Consider the following 19,273-nt stretch of genomic DNA (forward strand, 5'->3'; position numbering starts at 1 on the left):
CTATGCATGGGAGAGTTTATTTGGGGCTGGTAGTTCCAGAGAGATAGACTCTATCACCATTGTGGCAGGAGCATGGTGGCAGGCAAGCAGGCATGACGCTGGAGAAGCAGCTGAGACCTCACAAACAGAAAACAGAGTGTACAGTGGGAGTGACAAGATTCTTTTTTGAAACTTCAAAGCCAACCCCACACTTCCTCTAACAAGGCCATACCTCTAAATCCTTCCACGATCCCAGCAACCAGGGACCGAGTGTTATGCACTGAATGAGGGCCATTCCCATCCACATCACTCAGACTCTGAGCACTTGCACATGTGTGGTGCACATGAACTCATGTAGACATGCCCTCACACACATAATTTTTTTAAAAATTATTTTTAAGAAAGAAATTTGGGGGCTCTAGAGAAGCAAGCAAGATTCAAGAAGGAAGGGATATTTAAATGATTAAAGCTGTGACATCGTCCAAATAGCAAAAGGGAAATAGAATGACTAGGGTTCCTTTTGTGTCACCTGTCATCCTGTATTTCTTTGTAGAAATTGCTTCATTTGTTATTTGATCCTTTTAAAGTAATTTTTCCAATTAGGAAAGTTTAGTCTCCAAGAGGTAATCTAGTGCCACCCAGGTTTCCTTGGCTACAAAGAGTCACAATGACGTCTTGCTAGGTGGCCAGGTATGTGAGACCATCCTGCCTCCGCCTTGAGAGTGCTGTGAGTACAGATTGTGTACCACCACGCTCAGCTGTGAGAACAGCCATAACCCTGGGGGAACTGACAGCTTCCTTGACTATACTTTTTCCTACCATATGGCCATATGTTCTTGATACTATATAAAATGGAATTAACACTCTGCTCTAAAATCTTGTGAACTGGCTAGTATAACTTGTGTTTAACAGCCGTAAAATCTTGGGTTTTGTGCCTGTTTGCTTGGGAAGTGTCTTCTCAGCATGTGTGTGTTCCAGTCTCTGCTGAGGGCACAGAGACCTTATGCTTGCTCATAGACCATTTGTCAGGCTTTTTGTTTGCATCACCTCCACTGTGACCCACAACACAGTTTATAGACAAAAAGCCTTAAAGCTTCAAGAAATAGAGATTGCCATGATCATATGACCTGTATTGGCAGACAAGATTTGAGAATTGTGAGTTTTTCTGTTACTCTCTATTCCAATGAATAATTCTGGAAAGTACTGAAAGTAATTATGAATATCAGAAGCAAGATTTACAAGTGGAGGGGCTGGAGAGATAGCTCGACAGTTGGGAGTGCTCTGTTCTTCCAGAGATTTCAAGTTCAGTTCCTAGCAGCTTCTTAGCATCTTACAACTGTCGACACCTTCTTCTCGCCACATTGAGTACCCACACATATTTGGCATATGACCACAGAGACATACACACACATGTGCAGATAAATATAAAAGAAACCTTTAAAAATTACTTTTAAATATTACAAGAGAAATAGATTGTTGGCAGCATCTTCATCCTCTGGTTGTTAAACTTCTGTCTGTAGTCTTGTAGGTGACTTCATTTTTCTGAGCTCTGTCTTTCTCACGGACCAGATGAAAGGGCTATGCTCGGGTCTGTAGGTCCCTCGATGGTCCTCAAATTCTGCAATGCTACGAACTTGTGTTGCTAATGTATACTCTTGGCTTGGGTTCTTTTCAAAGCAGCCCAAACACTTTTCACATTTTTATTTGAAAGGTCAGATTGACATAACACGCATCTCTGCAACCCCACTGGAGTTAACAGTTGCCCTTGGTGTGTCGAACATAAGTTTGAAGTATCAGTGTGTTTAACTTGTATTTTCAAAGATGTAGGATTTGTTACATCGGTTTTTTACATTATTTTATCTTGGCTAATGGATGTAATCCAAGAGAAAGTTGACAGACCAAAACCCTCTGCTCCTGCAAACCTCATTTTTTATAGACTTTCTTCTCCTTGACAAGGTGGTAGGGTCATAAGGCCCCTTACTGAATTATGTGTTTGGTAGTTTTCCAGATAAAAAATGAATGGTCTGTTCTTTATTATGGAAGCTGTGTCATGTGAGGGGATAAAAGTTGATTTTAAAGTAAAAGTACCAAAGTTTTCATTAGTTTTTGGCAATAACTTCCATATGACTCTAGCAGATTGCTGTGTTTACAGTTGATTATTTGTAAAGTAGGTGAAAAGTACACAATGATAGGCAGAGATTTCATGTGATTAAGAGAGATAATAACGAATATGATTTCTTTAAAGAAATAACGTACACTGTTCCTTCTGTAAGCAGTGAATGGTAAGGAATGAGGAAGGGTAATGCACTGGACACCACTCTGCCGGGAGCTTTCGAGTGCTTTCGAGTGCCTGATGCACCGGGGAAGCAGGGGAGCACAGTGCTTAGATTAACCCTGCCCCCATGTGTACTGAATTAGGATCCAGCTCTTCTTTTTGGCTGTATGACAATAGAGGCTCCTAATTTACTCAGGAGATCTTGTCTTTTTCTACTTTCTACTTCCCGTGCAGATTAGATCTATGTAACTCTCTCTTAGTGTCTGCATTGTTGTCTGAGTTCTCTGGGATTGTGGTTTGTAGGCTGGCCTTCTTTGCTTTATGTTTAAAAACCAGCTATGAGTGAGTACATGTGGTAATTGTCTTTCTGTGTCTGGGTTACCTCACTCAAAATAATGTTTTCTAGCTCCATCCATTTTCCTGCAAAAATCAAGCTGTCATTATTTTTTTCTGTTGTGTAGTACTCCATTGTGTAAATGTACCACATTTTTCTTATCCATTCTTCGGGCATTTAGGTTGTTTCCAGGTTCTGGCTATGACAAACAAGGCTGATATGAACATAGTTGAGCACATGTCCTTGTGGCACGATTGAGCATCCTTTGGATATATACCCAAAAGTGGTATTACTGGGACTTGAGTAAGGTTGTTTCCTAATTTTCTGAGAAATGGCCACACTGGCATCCAATGGGGCGGTACCAGCTTGCATTCCCACCAGCAATGCAGAAGTGTTCCCTTTTCCCTACAGCCTCTCCAGCATAAATTGTCATTAGTGTTTTTGATCTTGGCCATTCTTTCAGATGTAATGTGGAATCTCAGAGTTGTTTTGATTTGCATTTCCCTGATGACTAAGGATGGTGAACATTTCCTTAAGTGTCTTTCAGCCATTTTAGATTCCTCTGTTAAGAGTTCTCTGTTTTGGGCTGGAGAGATGGCTCAGTGGTTAAGAGCATTGCCTGCTCTTCCAAAGGTCCTGAGTTCAATTCCCAGCAACCACATGGTGGCTCACAACCATCTGTAATGAGGTCTGGTGCCCTGTTCTGGCCTTTAGGCATACACACAGACAGAATATTGTATATATAATAAATAAATATTAAAAAAAGAAAAGTATTGTCTTACTTAAAAAAAAAAGAGTTCTCTGTTTAGGTCTGTACTTCATTTTTTTTTTATTGGATTATGTGTTCTTTTGGTGCCCAATTTCTTTTTTTTTTTTTTTAAGATTTATTTATTTATTTTTGTTTACAGTATTCTGTCTGCATGTGCGCCTGCAGGCCAGAAGAGGGCATCAGATTTTATTACAGATGGTTGTGAGCCACCATGTGGTTGCTGGGAATTGAACTCAGGACCTCTGGAAGAACAATTAGTGCTCTTAACCTCTGAGCCATCTCTCCAGCCCTGGTGCCCAATTTCTTGAGTTCATTATATATTTTAGAGATCAGCCCTCTGTCTGATGTGGGATTAGTGAAGATCTTTACCCATTCTGTAGGCTGTCGTTTTGTCTTGTTGACCGTGTCCTTTGATTTACAGAAGCTTTTCAGTTTCAGGAGGTCCCATTTAGTAATTGTTTCTCTCAGTGTCTGTGCTGCTGGGGTTCTATTTAGGAAGTGGTTCCCTGTGCCAATGTTCAAGTGTACTTCCCACTTTCTCTTCTATAAGGTTCTGTGTAGATGGCTTTATGTTGAGGTCTTTGATCCATTTGGACTTGAGTTTTGTGCATGGTGATAGATATGGGTCTATTTTCACTCTTCTACATGTTGATATCCAGCTATGCCAGCACCACTTGTTAAATATACTTTCTTTTTTGCATTTGACATTTTTTGCTTCTTTATCAAAGATCAGGTGTTCGAAGATGTGTGGATTGATATCCGGGTCTTCTATTCGGTTCCATTGGTCCTCCTGTCTATTCTTAGGCTGTTTTCAGTACTGTAGCTCTGGAGAAGAATTTGGAGTCAGGGATTGTGATGCCTCCAGAAGTTCTTTTATTCTACAGGATTGTTTTGTCTATCCTGGGTTTTTTGCTTTTCCATATGAAGTTGAGTACCATTCTTTCCAGGTCTTTGAAGAATTTTGCTAGGATTTTGATGGGCATTGCATTGAATCTGTAACCAGCACCATTTGTTGAAGATGCTATCTTTTTTTCCATTGTATAATTTTAGCTTCTTTCTTAAATATCAGGTGTTCATAGGTGTATGGATTAGTATCCGGGTCTTTGATTTGATTCCACTGGTCATCCTATCTGTTTTTATGCAAATACCAAGCTGTTTTCATTACTGTAGCTCTATAAAACAGCTTGATGTCAGGGATGATGATGACTCCAGAAGTTCTTTTATTGTACAGGATTGTTTTGGCTATCCTGGTTTTTTTGTTGTTCTTTTGAGGTCTGTGAAGAATTGTTGGGATTTTGATGGGCATTGCATTGAATCTGTAGATTGCTCTTGGTAGGATTGCCATAATTATTATGTTGATCTAAGAGCATGGGAGATCCTTCTATTTTCTGATATCTTCACTTTCTTTCTTTTTTTTTTTAAATACTGAAGTTCTTTTCGTACAGGTCTTTCACTTGTTTGGTTAGTGTTACCCCAAAATATTTTATGTTATTTGTGGCTATTGTGAATGGTGATGGTTCTCTGATTTCTTTCTCAGCTTCTTTATCATCTGTATATAGGAGGGCTACTGATTTTTTTGAGTTGCTCTTGTATCCTGCCACATTATTGAAGGTGTTTATCAGCTGTAGGAGTTCCCTGTTAGAATTTTTGGGGTTACTTATGTATAGTGTCATATCATCTGAGAATAGTGAAAGTTTGACTTCTTCCTACCCAATTTGTATCCGGTTGATCTTCTTTTGTTGTCTTACTGCTCTTGCTAGAACTTCAAGAACTATGTTGAATAGATATGGAGAGAGTGGGCAGTCTTGTCTTGTTCATGATTTTAGTGTAATCACTTTGAGTTTCTCTCCATTTAATTTGATGTTGACTGTCGACTTGCTGTATATTGCTTTTATTATGTTTAGATATGAACCTTGTATCCCTGATCTTTCCAAGATCTTTATCATGAAGGAATGTCAGATTTTTGTTGAATGCCTTTTCAGCATCTAATGAGATGATCGTATGGTTTTTTCTTTCAGTTTATTTATGTAGTGAATTACATCAATAGATTTTCTTTCTTTCCTTCCTTTCTTTCTTTCTTTCTTTCTTTCTTTCTTTCTTTCTGTTTTTCAAGACAGGGTTTCTCTGTGGCTTTGGAGCCTGTCCTGGAACTAGCTCTTGTAGACCAGGCTGGTCTCGAACTCACAGAGATCCACCTGCCTCTGCCTCCCGAGTGCTGGGATTAAAGGCGTGCGCCACCACTGCCTGGCAATCAATAGATTTTCATATGTTGAACCATCCTGCATGTCTAGGATGAAGCTGACTTGCTCATGATAAATTTTTTTATGTGTTCTTATATTCGATTTGTCAATATTTTATTGAGTATTTTTGCATCAATGTTCATGAGGGAGATTGGTCTGTAATTCTCTTTCTTGGTTGAGTCTTTATGTGATTTTGGTATCAGGGTAACTGTAGCCTCACAGAAAGAGTTTGGCAATGTTCCTTCTATTTCTATTAGGTGGAACAATTTGAGGAGTATAGATATTAGCTCTTCTTTGAAGTTCTGGTAGAATTCTGTGCTAAAACTATCCGGCACTGGGCTTTTTTTGGTTTGGAGGCTTTTGATGACAGCTTCTATTTCTTTGTAGGTTATAGGTCTATTTAAATTGTTTACCTGGTCTTGATTTAATTTTGGCTTGTGGTACCTATCAAGAAAATTATCAATTTCTTTTACATTTACCAATATTGTGGAGTATAAGTTTTTGTAGTATGATCTAATGAGTCTCTGGATTTCCTCAGTGTCTGTTGTTATATCCCCCTTTTAATTTCTGATTTTGTTAATTTGGATGTTTTCTCGCTGCCTTTTGATTAGTTTGTCTGTCTTGTTGATATTTCTCAAAGAATCAACTCTTTGTTTTATTGATTCTTTGTATTGTTTTTTTTTTGTTTCAGTTTTATTGATTTCGGCCCTCAATTTGATTATTTCCTGTCCTCTTTTCCTCCTGGGTGAGTTTACTTCTTTTTCTTCTAGAGCTTTCAGGTGTGCTGTTAAGTCACTGATGTGAGCTTTCTCCATTTTCTTTATGTGGGCACTTAGTGCTATGAACTTTCCTCTTAGCACTGCTTTCATAGTGTACCATAGGATTGGGTATGTTGGGCTTTCATTTCCATTTAATTCTAGGAAGTCTTCAATATCTTTCTTTATTTCTTCCTTGACTCAAGAGTGATTCAATTCCCATGAGTTTGTAGGCTTTCTGTGGTTAATCTTGTTGTTGAATTCTAAGTTTAAACATGGTGATCCAATAAGATACAGGGTGTTATTCCATTTTTTTAAAATCTGTTGACGTTTGCTTTGTTACCAAGAATGTGGTCAATTTTAGATAAGATTCCATGAGGTGCTGAAAAGAAGGTATATTCTTTTGTGTATGGATGGTATGTTTTGTAGATGTCTGAAAAGTCCATTTGAATCATAACATCTCTTAGTTCTCTTATCTCTGTTAAGTTTCTGTCTGATTGACCTGTCCATTGGTGAGAGTGGGGTGTTGAAGTCTCCTACTATTAGTGTGTGGGGTTTAGTAATGTTTCTTTTACATATGTGGATGCTCTTGTATTTAGGGCATAAATGTTCATAATTGAGACTTCATCTTGATGATTTTTTCCTGTGATGAGTATGAAGTGTCCATTTCTTCTGATTGATTTTAGTTTGAGGTTTGTTTTGTTAGATATTAGAATAGCTATACCTGCTTGTTTCTTGGGTCCATTTTGGGATTGGAAAATCTTTTTTTTTTTTTTAGTTTTTCGAGACAGGGTTTCTCTGTAGCCTTGGAGCCTGTCCTGGAACTAGCTCTTGCAGGCTGGTCTCGAACTCACAGAGATCCGCCTGCCTCTGCCTCCCAAGTGCTGGGATTAAAGGTGTGCTCCACCAATCTTTAACCAACTCTTTACTCTGAGAAGATGTCTGTTTTTGAGGTTGAGGTGGTTTCTTGTATACAGCAGAAGGATGGATCCTGCTTTCACATCTGTTCTGTTAGCCTGTGTTTTTTTTTATAGGTGAATTGAATCCATTGATATTAAGAGATATTAATGACCAGTGGTTGTTAATTCCTGTTATTTTTTGGTGGTAGTGTTTGTGTGTTTTTCCTTCTTGGGAGTTTGCTGATGCAAAGTTTTCTATTCCCTGCAGTTATTTGTGTGGGGGGTGCAGTTAGCTTTCTTGGGTTGGAGTTTTCCTTCTAGTACTTTCTGCAATGCTGGATTTGTGGACAGGTATTATTTGAATCCCATTTTGTCATGGAATATCTTGTTTTCTCCACTGATGGTGATTAAAAGCTTTGCTGGGTATAGTAGTCTGGGCTTGTATCCATGGTCTCTTAGTGTCTACAGCATGTCTGTCCAGGACCTTCTGGCTTTCTTGGTTTTCATTGAGAAGTCAGGTATAATTCTGATAGGTCTGCCTTTATATGTTACTTGGCCTTTTTTCTTCACAGCTCTTAGTAGTCTTTCTTTCTTTATATTTTGTGTTTTGATTATTACATAGCAAGGGGATCTTTTTTTTTTTGTTCAATCTGTTTGGTGTTCTATAAGCTTCTTGTACCTTCATAGCTACATCCTTCTTTAGGTTGGGAAAGTTTTCTTCTATGATTTTGTTGAATATATTTTCTGTGCCTTTCAGCTGGAGTTCTTCTGACCCCCTTCTACCCCTATTATTCTTAGGTTTGGTCTTTTCATGGTATCCCAGATTTCCTGAATATTTTGTGTTAAAAATTTGTTGGATTTAACGTTATCTTTGATTGATGAATCTGTTTCCTCTATAGTATCTTCAATGTCTGAAATTCTCTCTTCCATCTCTTGTATTCTGTTGGTTATGCATACATCATAGTTCCTGTTATTTTACCCAGATTTCCTGAATTCCCTGTTTTTGTTTTCTTTATTGCCTCTATTTTAGTTTTCAAATCTTGATCTGTTTCCTTTACTCATTTGCTTTTTCTTGGTTTTCTTGAGTTTCTTTAAGAGATTTATTGATTTCTTCAAATTTTTTATTTGTCTTTTCATCCATTTCTTTTTTCTTTTTTTAAGAACAACTCAGCAAAATAAAATTATGGTTTATTGTTGGACATTGTTTTACACATACATCAAAGAGGCCGAAAGATAAACAAACAGCAACTTCATAGACAAAACAAGGAAGAAAAAGAAGAAACCTCTTATCTTTGGTCTTTTTAACCATCTCATACAAAGCAACTACTTACAGTAGAGCCAGGTACATACACAAAAGAAGTTATTGGAATAAGGTTGGGTTTTTCTGTTGTTGTTTTTGGTGTTTTTTTTACAAGGTTTTTTTTTTTTTCTCCTTTGAGATTATAATGAACATGGTACCACCACAAGTAAGGTCAGAAGTAGGACAGAGAACACTCTGAAGGCTGGTCTGGTCACCCATTATCATTAGAAATGGCTGACCCCTAACAATATGTACAAAAATATAAAATGTAAATAAAAAATAAAATTTCTTTTAAAGTATTTTTAAGGAAAAAAAGCAGGGCCTTGGAAGTTTTGGGTTTTTTCCTCCCCTGTTGCAAATCCATGGTGTGGTTTTTGGTGGGTTGATGAAGAGCTCATGTCATCTGGGGGTGGCATTGCCCACTGTGGGCGAGCGGGGCCTGCTCCTCTACTGAAGGTGACCATGTTTAAATTCTGAGACGACGGGAAGTGGAGGGTGAACAGGTCACGGAGGCCTTAGTTCAGCTTTTTTGCTGTCCAGTCATCTTCAGCAGTTGTCTGCTTCTTGCTGTCAGTATCATCTTCCTCATCCTCTTCAGCTACCCTTTGCCTGTAGGAGCCTCAGCGTCCTCCTCTTCATCTACCTCATTGTTGGCCTCCTGCTTCCCACTTTCTCTTTGGCAGGTGTGTCTCTTTCATTGTCTGCCTTCTCCACAACTTCCTTCTCTCCTCCACGTCCTTGGTGGTGATCTCAGAGCTGGTGTCCATGGCAGCATCTGACATGGGGTTGGGGGTGCACGCTGGTGGTCCGATGCGCGAGTGAGAAAGGAATTGAATTCGATGACTCTGGCGAGAAAGCTGCTGGAGTCGGAGGAGGAGGATGAGGATGGGTGGGGGGGGGCGGCGAATGTGGAGCAGGACCCAGAAACAATGCAAAGATGGCTTTTCAGAGCAGCCAGTCTCCTCCATTTCTTTAAGGGAGTTTTTTTATTTCCTCTTTAAGTGTCTCTATCATCTCCATAAAGTTATATTTAAGATCATCTTTCTCTGCTTTTTCTGGATTAGGATGATCAGGTCTTCCTGTTGTATGATCACTTGGTTCTGACATTACCATGTTGCTTTTTAGGTTGTTGAACGAATTTTTTTATTGGTGCCTGTCCATCTCTTCCTCCAATGGGTGCTGGCACTGTCTTTGCCTCTTGGTCCAATCCTTGCAGTCACTGTCTGTGTCTCAGGGAGCTGCTGATCTCTTGGTCCACTGTGTGCAGTTGCAGCTTCTTATCCCTCTGTGTGCAGTTGCAGCCTATGGTTCAGAGTTCCTCTAAGGTAGCAGGGGATGGGTGGGTTTGGGGACAGAGTGGTCTTTATAGCTTATAGAGTCAGATTGATTGGGGGGGTGTTGAAGCAGCCTACCTGCACTCTGGCTGGGTAGAGAACATGTCGCAGGTGGGGGAGGGGCCCAGGGTTTTGCCTAGAGAGTGGGGTGTTCAGCTGGCTAGCTGATCACTTACTCTTGGTCTGCTGGGTACTGTTGCAGCCTGTGGTTCAGAGTTCCTTGAGGTCGCAGGAGATGGGTGGTGGAATGGGCCTTGTAATTTATAAGGGTCAGATCGATGAGGGGGCCATGTGTTGGAACAACCTACCTGCAGGAAGCTTGCCTGATGGCTGGCTAGTGCCTTATTTTTCTTAACCAGGAATGAATCCACAGCCTCTCATTTCCTGTGGAAACAAAAGCAAAACCTCTTCTCCAAAGTAACATACCTTTTTACTTAAATTTTGAAGTCTTTTGACTTAAATTTTGAAGTCTTTTGACTTAAATTTTGAAGTCAAGGCATTTTCAAAATATTAATTCAATAGATTGGATTAATCCAGCAGCAACTGTTGCTCCTTCCTCAGCAGTCAAACAATTCAGACAGCACAGTAATGTAAGGTATCTAGACTCTTTGTATATTTTCCATCTTTATGTGTTTTTTTTTCCTTATTCTATTTCTTTTATTTTTATTTTTCACTTTTGGTTTTTTGAGATAGGGTTTCTCTGTTGCTTTGGAACCTGGAACCTGTAGACCAGGCCTTGAACTCACAGAGATTGCTTGTCTCTGCCTCTCGAGTGCTGGGATTAAAGGTGTGCGTCACCACTGCTTGGCCCTCTTTTTCTTTTTCTTTTTTTTAAGACTTTAACTGCCCTTTTTCTTTTTTCTCCCAAGTCTATATTTTTAAACACACTGTAAACTGTTTAGAGGTTTTTGTTTTTGTTTTCCATCTCAGTCTGTCTTTACTGTATATCTCTCTCTTTTTTTTTTTTTGAGCGCATGAGTCTTAAATCTGCTAAACCGCATGGCTAGGATTAAAGATACGGCTTTGGTAGCTGACTCCACCCTATTCCTTAGTTTTCTGATAGTCTAGCTTCATGGTGGAGGTACTGGTAGGAGCCATGTTCATTGCCACAACTCTGCCACCACCAAGAAGCATGCTGCTGACACTGACCGCTCATAAACACCATTTAAGTGTTTGATGGCAGAACCTCTTAAAAGAGCTGTGAGGTTTTTGCAGCTAAAGCTGGGTCAGGAAGCCTCTCTTAAAAGGAGCCATGCCTCTGCTTGGCTCTAGCAAACAAAGCCTACCGGGAAAAAAAGATAGTTACCAGGAAGCTGTGCTTGACTCTGTTCTTGTCTCTCTGGAATCCTTTTTTTTTTTTTTTAAATTAAGCTTTCTCAGGCTTTATGTGGACATTCTTGCTCCATGGTGGGCACAATTTCTAGATGGAGTTTCTGTCTCCCACCCAGACCCACAGCCATTCAGTCCCAAAGAAACACACAGAGGCTCATATTAATAATGAAACTGTTTGGCCTATTAGCTCAGGCTTATTAACTAGCTCTTACAACTTAAATTAACCCATAATTCTTGTCTGTGTTTAGCCATGTGGCTTTGTACCTTTTATCAGTGAGGCATTCTCATCCTGCTTCCTTGCATCTGGCTGCATCTTTGACTGCTCTATGTCTTTCCTCTTCTCAAAATTTTTCTAGTCTGGTTGCCCCTAGAGGAGGCCTGTGTTAGTCAGTCCTGTGCCAGAAATGGTTGGTTATTGCCTGGGAATAACCAGGAAGTCTGTTTGGGAATGATCTCAGCTGAATGTCCTGGAGGGTTGACAGTTTGGGAACTGGAAGCTGTGGAAATCTGTACCCCTCAAAGCCAGTCTAGGGAGGGTAGTTATACTGGTATGAGTACCTCCCACAGTGGAGACCCCAGGTAAATGTTTAACTTTTTGAATTTGGCCTCCTTATCTATAAAATGAGATTAAGTGTCAATGATTTTTAAAGAGTAATCAGATATTAAATCTGTGACTTCTTCCTTGAGATCTGTCACAGGCCTTTTAAATTCTTTGTCTTGCAGTGTTTGAATTAATTCTCCTTGCTAAATAATTCTTAGACACAGCCTTTTTAAAAATCCTACTTATTTGGTAGTAAAATCAAGGCTACTTTTTTGTTGTTGTTGTTGTTCGTGGATTCTCTTCTAGTCCTTATTACTTTCTTTCCTCTTCAAAACTAACCTGTCTCCCAGCCACATGGTCATGACTTTTTTTTTCTGCTCCACTTTTAAGGAATGGGAGGAGTTGAGTCATTATGCTGTAATTATCATAGAATTTAAGTTGTTCTGGAGCACTGTAGTTTGATTGTTAATAAGCACTTGGTTTATTCTTTGAATATGAATTACAGTCTGGTATAGACTGACTTTATGTTTCTGGTAAAGACAGAGATCCTGGCTATCCTTGACATTCCTCAGCCAGTGACCTGTTTCTACCAAGGCTCATTGTTCCATGTTTACCATCTCTCTTCTTCTGTACATATTGGATGGTGGAGCTGATGTCTTAGGGATGGTCTTCTTCCCCCAGACCAAAATTCTGAAGTAATCAGAAGAGAATTTCTTATAGAATCAGACCAGAGAACTCCAAAGATCACAAGAAGTCTCAGCTATCATTCCCTCAGCTGACCTCAACATTTCCCCATACATGGATACACAATTTCTCCAGGAAATTTTTCCACAATAATAGATTGATTAGGATGGTCCCCAGTTGAGTTGAGTTGGGAGGGAAATTGCTTTGTATAGAGAAAGCTATGACAGAGCTGGATTTCAACCCTAAAAAAACCAATAAAAACATGCTGCATCTTTGGGCAAGATATACCAACTCTCTTAGCCCCACATTCTTTGTGTACAAGATGGAATAATCACAGCATTTACTCTTGTGAAGAATGATTGGGAGGATCCTGTGAAGGATGAAGGGGAGAAGAGGGCAGGAGTCACTGGGACTGCTCGACTGCAGTGTAGATCTGACAGCAGGGGAAAGGGAAAGAATGTAATAAATGAGAAGTGGACAGCAGCTTTACAGTGCTCCTGTGGGGATAGTGAGCCCCTGCCCGCTGCCTGATGGCCTGGAGGACGAGGTGTGTGAAGTAGTGGCTTCATTAGGTTATTGTTATTTTATAATCAGCTCATCAGGACATGTCCCCATCATAAACTGAGGAACATTTGTCCTTAGTTTATGGAAATAGGATGAAATGTCTTTAGTACCGCAGGCTGCTTTATTTTTTTTGCACATATCTTTTCATAGTTGTCTCATTTTTTTTCAGCTACCTAGAAATATCCTTTTGAAGTGACTGTAGTATAAACGAGGAAACTGGGCTTGGGAAGTTTAAATAACTTGCCCAAGGTCACAGATTAGTAAGTGGAAGAGCCGCTTTTCAGACTTGAACCCATCTGGTTCCGGAGCCCATGTTCTAACTGTATTATCTATTGTTCCATTTGGTTCTGGCCTTGCTTTATAGATCTTGTTATGGGGTAGTGTGCATGATTGGCACATTCCAGGAAGTATTGGTAAAGCCATTGCATTACACAGCCCACATGTATATAGATTGCTGGTAATCTTCAAGCTGTACTTTAGCAATGGCTGGTTCTCCTCCTGCCCTTGTGCCATTGTCCTCTAGCTACCATTTCTTGTAGTACCATTTATTGTTCAGGCAAAGTCAGCAAACCGTCTCTTCTTGTTACATATGTAAGCATATCATAGTGTAGAGTGCACTTGTAAGTCCAGCTGCTGGATTTGACTAACCAACAATGAGGCTTTAGCAGAAGGTCTGAAATTCAGGACCGAGGCCACATTGGCCTCAGATTCCAGGTCTAGCAGGCTGCTGCTTCATTTGTCTGAGTCTCTGCTTTATAATCTATAAAACCTAGGTAATAACACTAAGGCCACTGGAGTGTTGTGACATTCACCAAGTTAATGCACAACAGCATGCATCAGCTTAGAGCCTGGCACTCGGAAGGAGCTCCGAAGCTGTTATTATTTCTGAAGCAGAAAAGATGTTAGCATCAGATGATAAGGTAGATACAGTTGAGCAGCATATCACTATACCATGGATAACAAGGTCCTCCATATATCTTCGTCTTGCTTTATTTTCTTCATACACTTATGCGATCTTGTACATTTATTTATTGTCTGTTTTCCCTTTGCTAGAATGTGAGTGCTTTGGGAAGACAGAGGGAAAACTTTGTCTATTTTATTCATCTATATATCCTTAGCCCCAGGAACAGGGCTTAGCATGTAGTAAGTATGTAATATAGGACCAGTGTTTGCGGTATAAATGAGTATGAGCATCTGCTATATGCACCCTGCTCTTCCTGCTGCTATTGTGTATCATCTAATATGTTCATATAATCCTTTGGGGTCCTAGGTTATCATCCCTGTTTTGTCATAGAGCAAGGACATTCTTTGGTTCTCTGTGCCTAGTATCGCACAGTCAGTAAGTGAAGGTCACTTTTCCCTAGAGCCTAAGCTTATAGCTGATGTGCTATCTTCCTCAGTAGATGATGGCCCCTTTTAGTTTCTTTCCCCTTTTTAGTGCTGGGTGTGGAAACGAACTTTGCACGTGCTTGACAAGTGCTTACTACTGATTTATACCGTAGACCTCCATTATTTATTTTCTGTGTTATTGACAACTTAAAATAGTTTAGTACCTACATATTCTTTTCCTTAACCAGCGTCTACCATTTGTTCTTTGTGGAAGACAGTATTTTAAGGACATTTACTTTTCATTGCTTGTGGTGTATGTGCTATAGCACATGTGTGGAGGAGTTGGTTCTCTCCTGCTGTCATGTGGTTCTAGGAATCATACTTAGGTTGTCAGCCTTGGTAGTAAGTGCATTTACCAGCTGAGCCATCTTAATGGACCAAGAGGCGACATTTTTAACCTAACCCACTCCTAGTTCTGTGTTCAATAGATGAGAAAGTAGTAGCAATAATGTTTATGAACCATCACTGTGTACCGTCACAGTTACTGACTTATTTAATTCTCTCAAGTACAATTAGACATGTTTGACAGACAGGGAAGATCTGGTCCTCAAATCCCACCAGTGTCTTCAGACCTTCCTCAAGTATTTCTCCAGATGACAGCTGCAGTTCAGAGAGCAAAAGCCAGTGTCCATGGTCACTCTGACTACTGGTGGCAGAGCAGAGGTTAGAGGTCAGCTGTCACTTGTCCACTAAACCTGTACTCATTCATGTTTGTGGGAGTCTCAGCAAGGGTTCTGTCCACTTAGTCCAGGGATTGGGTTCTGGTCCTTCTAGCTGAGTGAGAAGGAAATGGGTGATGTAATGGAGACCGTGCAGCAGGCGGCTGGAGTTAGGACTCATCCTTTTTCTTTCTGTTATGCTTACCTGGACTTCAGTCAGTGTACAGTCCTTTGAACGCATGTAGCCAGTTGTGTTCCTAGGAAGACTAAAAATTAGCATAGGTGGTAGAAAGCCTTCTCAAATGTATGATTCTCTTTAGTCTGTTGTCTTTATAAGACATTAATGTATGTAAGATAGGTTAATGGAGGGATACTTAGAAACAGGAAATCCGGCTGGGCTGCTAAACAAAAACATTTCCTTCAGGTCTCATAGCCCCAAAGCATTGAGCAGCTCCTTCCAGCAAACAATGAAGCAGGGCATGTGTCTACTGCTGACTGTGGGGGAGGCTCCTAGCTGCCCAGTGACGGGTGGCAAGCTTTCTCTCTGGAATTATCAGAGATGTGTTTTGATGTGCTGTTCCGTGGAATGCAACCGCCTTCTTTGCTTTCTGCCCCTTGCTATTGGAGAGAAATCCTGGCCTCTATGGCCCGTTGCCTGCTGCTGCCCTCTCTGTTCATTTTCTTTCTTGGTATACTTGAGTCCTGAACCTAGGACTTCCTTCCATTGAGCCCTTAGTTTTTGCTTTGAGGCAGGCTCTCACAAAGTTGCCCAGACAAGCCTTAAACTTACTCTGTATAGTACAGGAAGATCTTAAACATGGCAGCCCTCTCCTGTTAACCTCCCAAGTAATCAAGATTATAGGCTATGCCACCAGGCTTGGCCTCTGTCCTTCTACCTACCTTCACTGCTTTCCGTTAATTCTGTGAACAAAAGCTTCAAGGAACCAAATCCTTTTCAAGTGTTTTTTCCCTCACCACTCACATCCTATTGTTCCTAGGTCTTGGAGATTCTGTGGTTGGAATAATTAGTGTAGCCACCCTGTGTAGCACTCCTGCAGTGCATATGTGCTGGCAGTGTGCCTGGGCCTTGCCACCCATCATTTCATTCCATCCTCGCATCTTCCTCTTAGTAGTAGCCACACTCACGCTGAACATGAAGAACCAAGTTTGGAAAGGTTGAGTCTACATGCAGAGTTCTAGAGCCAACAAGTGGCAGAGCTCTAGGATGAGCTCATTTTTCTGTGTGTATGTGGTTTTTTTTTTTGTTTGTTTGTTTGTTTGTTTTTGTTTTTCTAGACAGGGTTTCTCTGTGGTTTTGGAGCCTGTCCTGGAACTAGCTCTTGTAGACCAGGCTGGTCTCGAATCATTTTTCTATGTTTAATGCCACCTTTTAAGTAACCAAAGACATCATAATGGGTTTTGCTGTAATGACCCAACTTAGCAGGGATTTCCCTGGCTGGTGTATAGCATTATACATATGTCCTGTTTGGTAGAAACAATGAGAAATATCATTTCAGCCAGTGGGTTTTTCTGTGTGTTGGTTACCAGCAGGGCATGCCCTCTGCTTATTGTTCATGGGAACATGCTCAAGGAATTCTGCAGGAAGGCCCCCATCCAGGATGTTACTGGAAGACCTGCTTGGCGGAATTTGTACAAACAAAGTATGACCCTGCCAGCTCAGCCAAAACTCCTGCATCATGCTGGGAGGGCTGTTTGACCCTAGTGGAAAAGACTGCTGTCTTCATCACCCAGCCAAGAAGCTGCTACGGGGTGGGTCTCCAGCTTCCCTCTCTCTGCCCAGGGGTTTCCGCATAGTCTCCCTCTGCTTAGATATGGTGTGCACATTGCTGTCTATACAAAATACAGGCCCAGTCAGATCTCCTTTAGCTTTTGAGCTCTTTTGTGGTGTTTCACATTGTTTGTAAAATAATTTGCTAGAATTCCTCCCTTAAAAATAATTATGAGTCAAGCAGTGGTGGTGGCACACACCTTTAATCCCAGAGGAATGGAGACTGGTGGATCTCTGAGTTCGAGGCCAGCATGGTCTACAGAACAAGTTCCAGGACAGCCAGGGCTGTACAAAGAAACCCTGTCTCAAAAAACAAAATCAAAAAACAAACAAATTGATAAAATACACATTAAAAATTGTCAGTTTGTGTCAATGCTTTTCATCTTATAAAGCTGAAACTGTGTATATCAAAAAGTTACACACACACACACGAGATCCCTGGAAACCATTCTGCTTTCAGCCTCTGACTACTTTAGGAATCTTATAGAGATGGAGTCATGCAGTGTGTGTCTGTCTGAGCTGATTTTATTTCACTTGGGTTTATCAATGTATGCATGTATCAGAATTACATTCCTCTTGAAGGCTGGCTAACAGTTCATTGCATATGACTTAGTATGACACTGTGTGGTTTTGCACCTGTCAGCCCTGCCAACCTCCTCACTTTGGGTGTCCTTACCTCCTGCTCTCTCCACTCTAGTCATAATACCTTTTTTCAGTGTCTGGGGAATGACTAGGCATGCTTCTCTGTAGTGTGTGTCAGCTAGCACAGGATCTGGTGGCATGCAGCAGAAGGGGCTCAGCCGTTGCTTGAGAAGCAAATGGGCACAGTGTAGAGCGGACAGTCAGGCGCCTGGAACACAACCTTGAGTTCACTCCCAGAGCCTCATGACTGTGAGCTGCAGATGATCTGATGTATTAATCACTGGACTGGAAAGGGATTAAGATATTTCCATAATATAATGTGGTATGTTTCTTTTCTAAAACAGATGTGCTCTTGTTGCTTCATGAGGAAGCAATTAAATGTGTTTGATTAAGACATCCATAAACACTCTCATGTATTTGAGGCTACTTTATGCTGCCGTCTCTCTCAGTACTTTCTCTCTGTAGTATCTGCTTCTCTGAACCAGTCTCTGTGATGTCATTTTTTGTCCTCTTTGATGAAGTAGCTTTCTCATGGATGACTGTCTTCAGGGTACTGTTGCCCTAGGTGTTTGCTCTTGTATTTACTGTGCAGTACAACTCAGTATCCACCAGTGCAGCTGCCCTTCTTCCTGTTGACCCTTCCTGTGCCCAATATCCAGCTTTTCTCACCTTTCCCCATTCTTACTGCATTTCCCTCTTCTTTTCCTAATATGTTTTTTGACAATTGGCTGTGACTGTCAATCCTAAAGCATGTTTTTTTTTTGAAAATGTCAGTAATAGTTATACACTGTTACACTTAGAAACTGCTGTTTGTGGTAATAACATTTTTGTAAAATAATACATTGTATTAAGGCTACCTTACATGTAATGATTTCATTTTTTATATAACCTTTTATTCTTGAGGCTTTTCGAGTCCCAATTTATGCTTCTATAAAATGTGTGTGTTTTTCCATTTGAAATATAAACAAAGCAGTGAGAAGCTGGTTAACTTTCTTTATTAAAGGTTTTTCAACAGTGGGATACCTATTGCAAATTCTGTATGAAACACAAGATTGAAGTACTTTAAGAAGGTCTTTTTGGAGAGGTTTAAAAGGTTTCTTCCAGCCTTAGCTTCGTTTCTTTTCTGCTCCTCCTAGTATTTCAGCAGGATTAGGTTTTTTGAATCAGTGGATCAAGTTTTAATTTTCCTGTTCCTTCTTTATACTGACATATGCTTTGGCAAAACAAAAAAGGGACCTAAACATGTCAGCATGATTTTCATTCAGTGAATAAAAGTAACAAGATCAGATCCAAATCCCTAAACTCCTGACATGGTGGTTTTGTCCTTTTCAGTCCCAAGCTTCGTATTACGACTTTGAAAGCTTTCTGCCTGGAAGCAAAAGTTCATGATTTATTTGAAATAGATTACAAGGATACAGGCCAGAAAGATCTAGGTTTGAATCCCAGTCTTGTCACTCAAACCTGTGGGCCGGTCACTTAACATCACTGAGACTCAGTTTTTTGCTTAGGAAAAATGGGACTCTTAATTTGAGGAGGGGTTTGGAGGTGCTTAGTGATCACATAATTTGACTGTCTGCTTTGTCTTTAGAGACTGCCTTTATTTAAATTCTTTTGGTCATGGAAGAAAACAATATGTAGATGCCACGAAATATTTACCATGTGTCCTCCCTCGCCAGCACACTGAGCATGTACCCAGAACTTGGGAGGGTTCTGCCATTGAATCACTACTACTGTGCCTCGAACTTGGGACTGTGCTTGCTTAGCTCATCCAGGATTGTTGATCTCAGG

The 19,273-nt window shown here is 40.4% G+C and overlaps 1 protein-coding gene across 2 annotated transcripts in view; it reads left to right on the forward strand.

The window, feature by feature from the left end:
* The window catches only part of Mrrf (mitochondrial ribosome recycling factor), a 59,885-nt gene that overhangs the window by 27,949 nt on the left and 12,663 nt on the right, over window positions 1-19,273 (forward strand). The window contains exon 6 of one of the 2 annotated variants that reach the window (XM_041674560.1): window positions 6,289-6,342. The exons of the other annotated variant lie outside the window; for it this stretch is intronic. Within the exon in view, the coding sequence (XP_041530494.1) occupies window positions 6,289-6,342 (54 nt within the window). The remainder of the gene's footprint in view (window positions 1-6,288; window positions 6,343-19,273) is intronic. 2 annotated transcript variants of the gene reach the window in all.

This window comes from Microtus oregoni, unplaced genomic scaffold (genome assembly GCF_018167655.1).
Source record: "Microtus oregoni isolate MIOR12 unplaced genomic scaffold, Mior012 000025F_ref0000491, whole genome shotgun sequence".
NCBI classification, from domain to species: Eukaryota; Metazoa; Chordata; class Mammalia; order Rodentia; family Cricetidae; genus Microtus; species Microtus oregoni.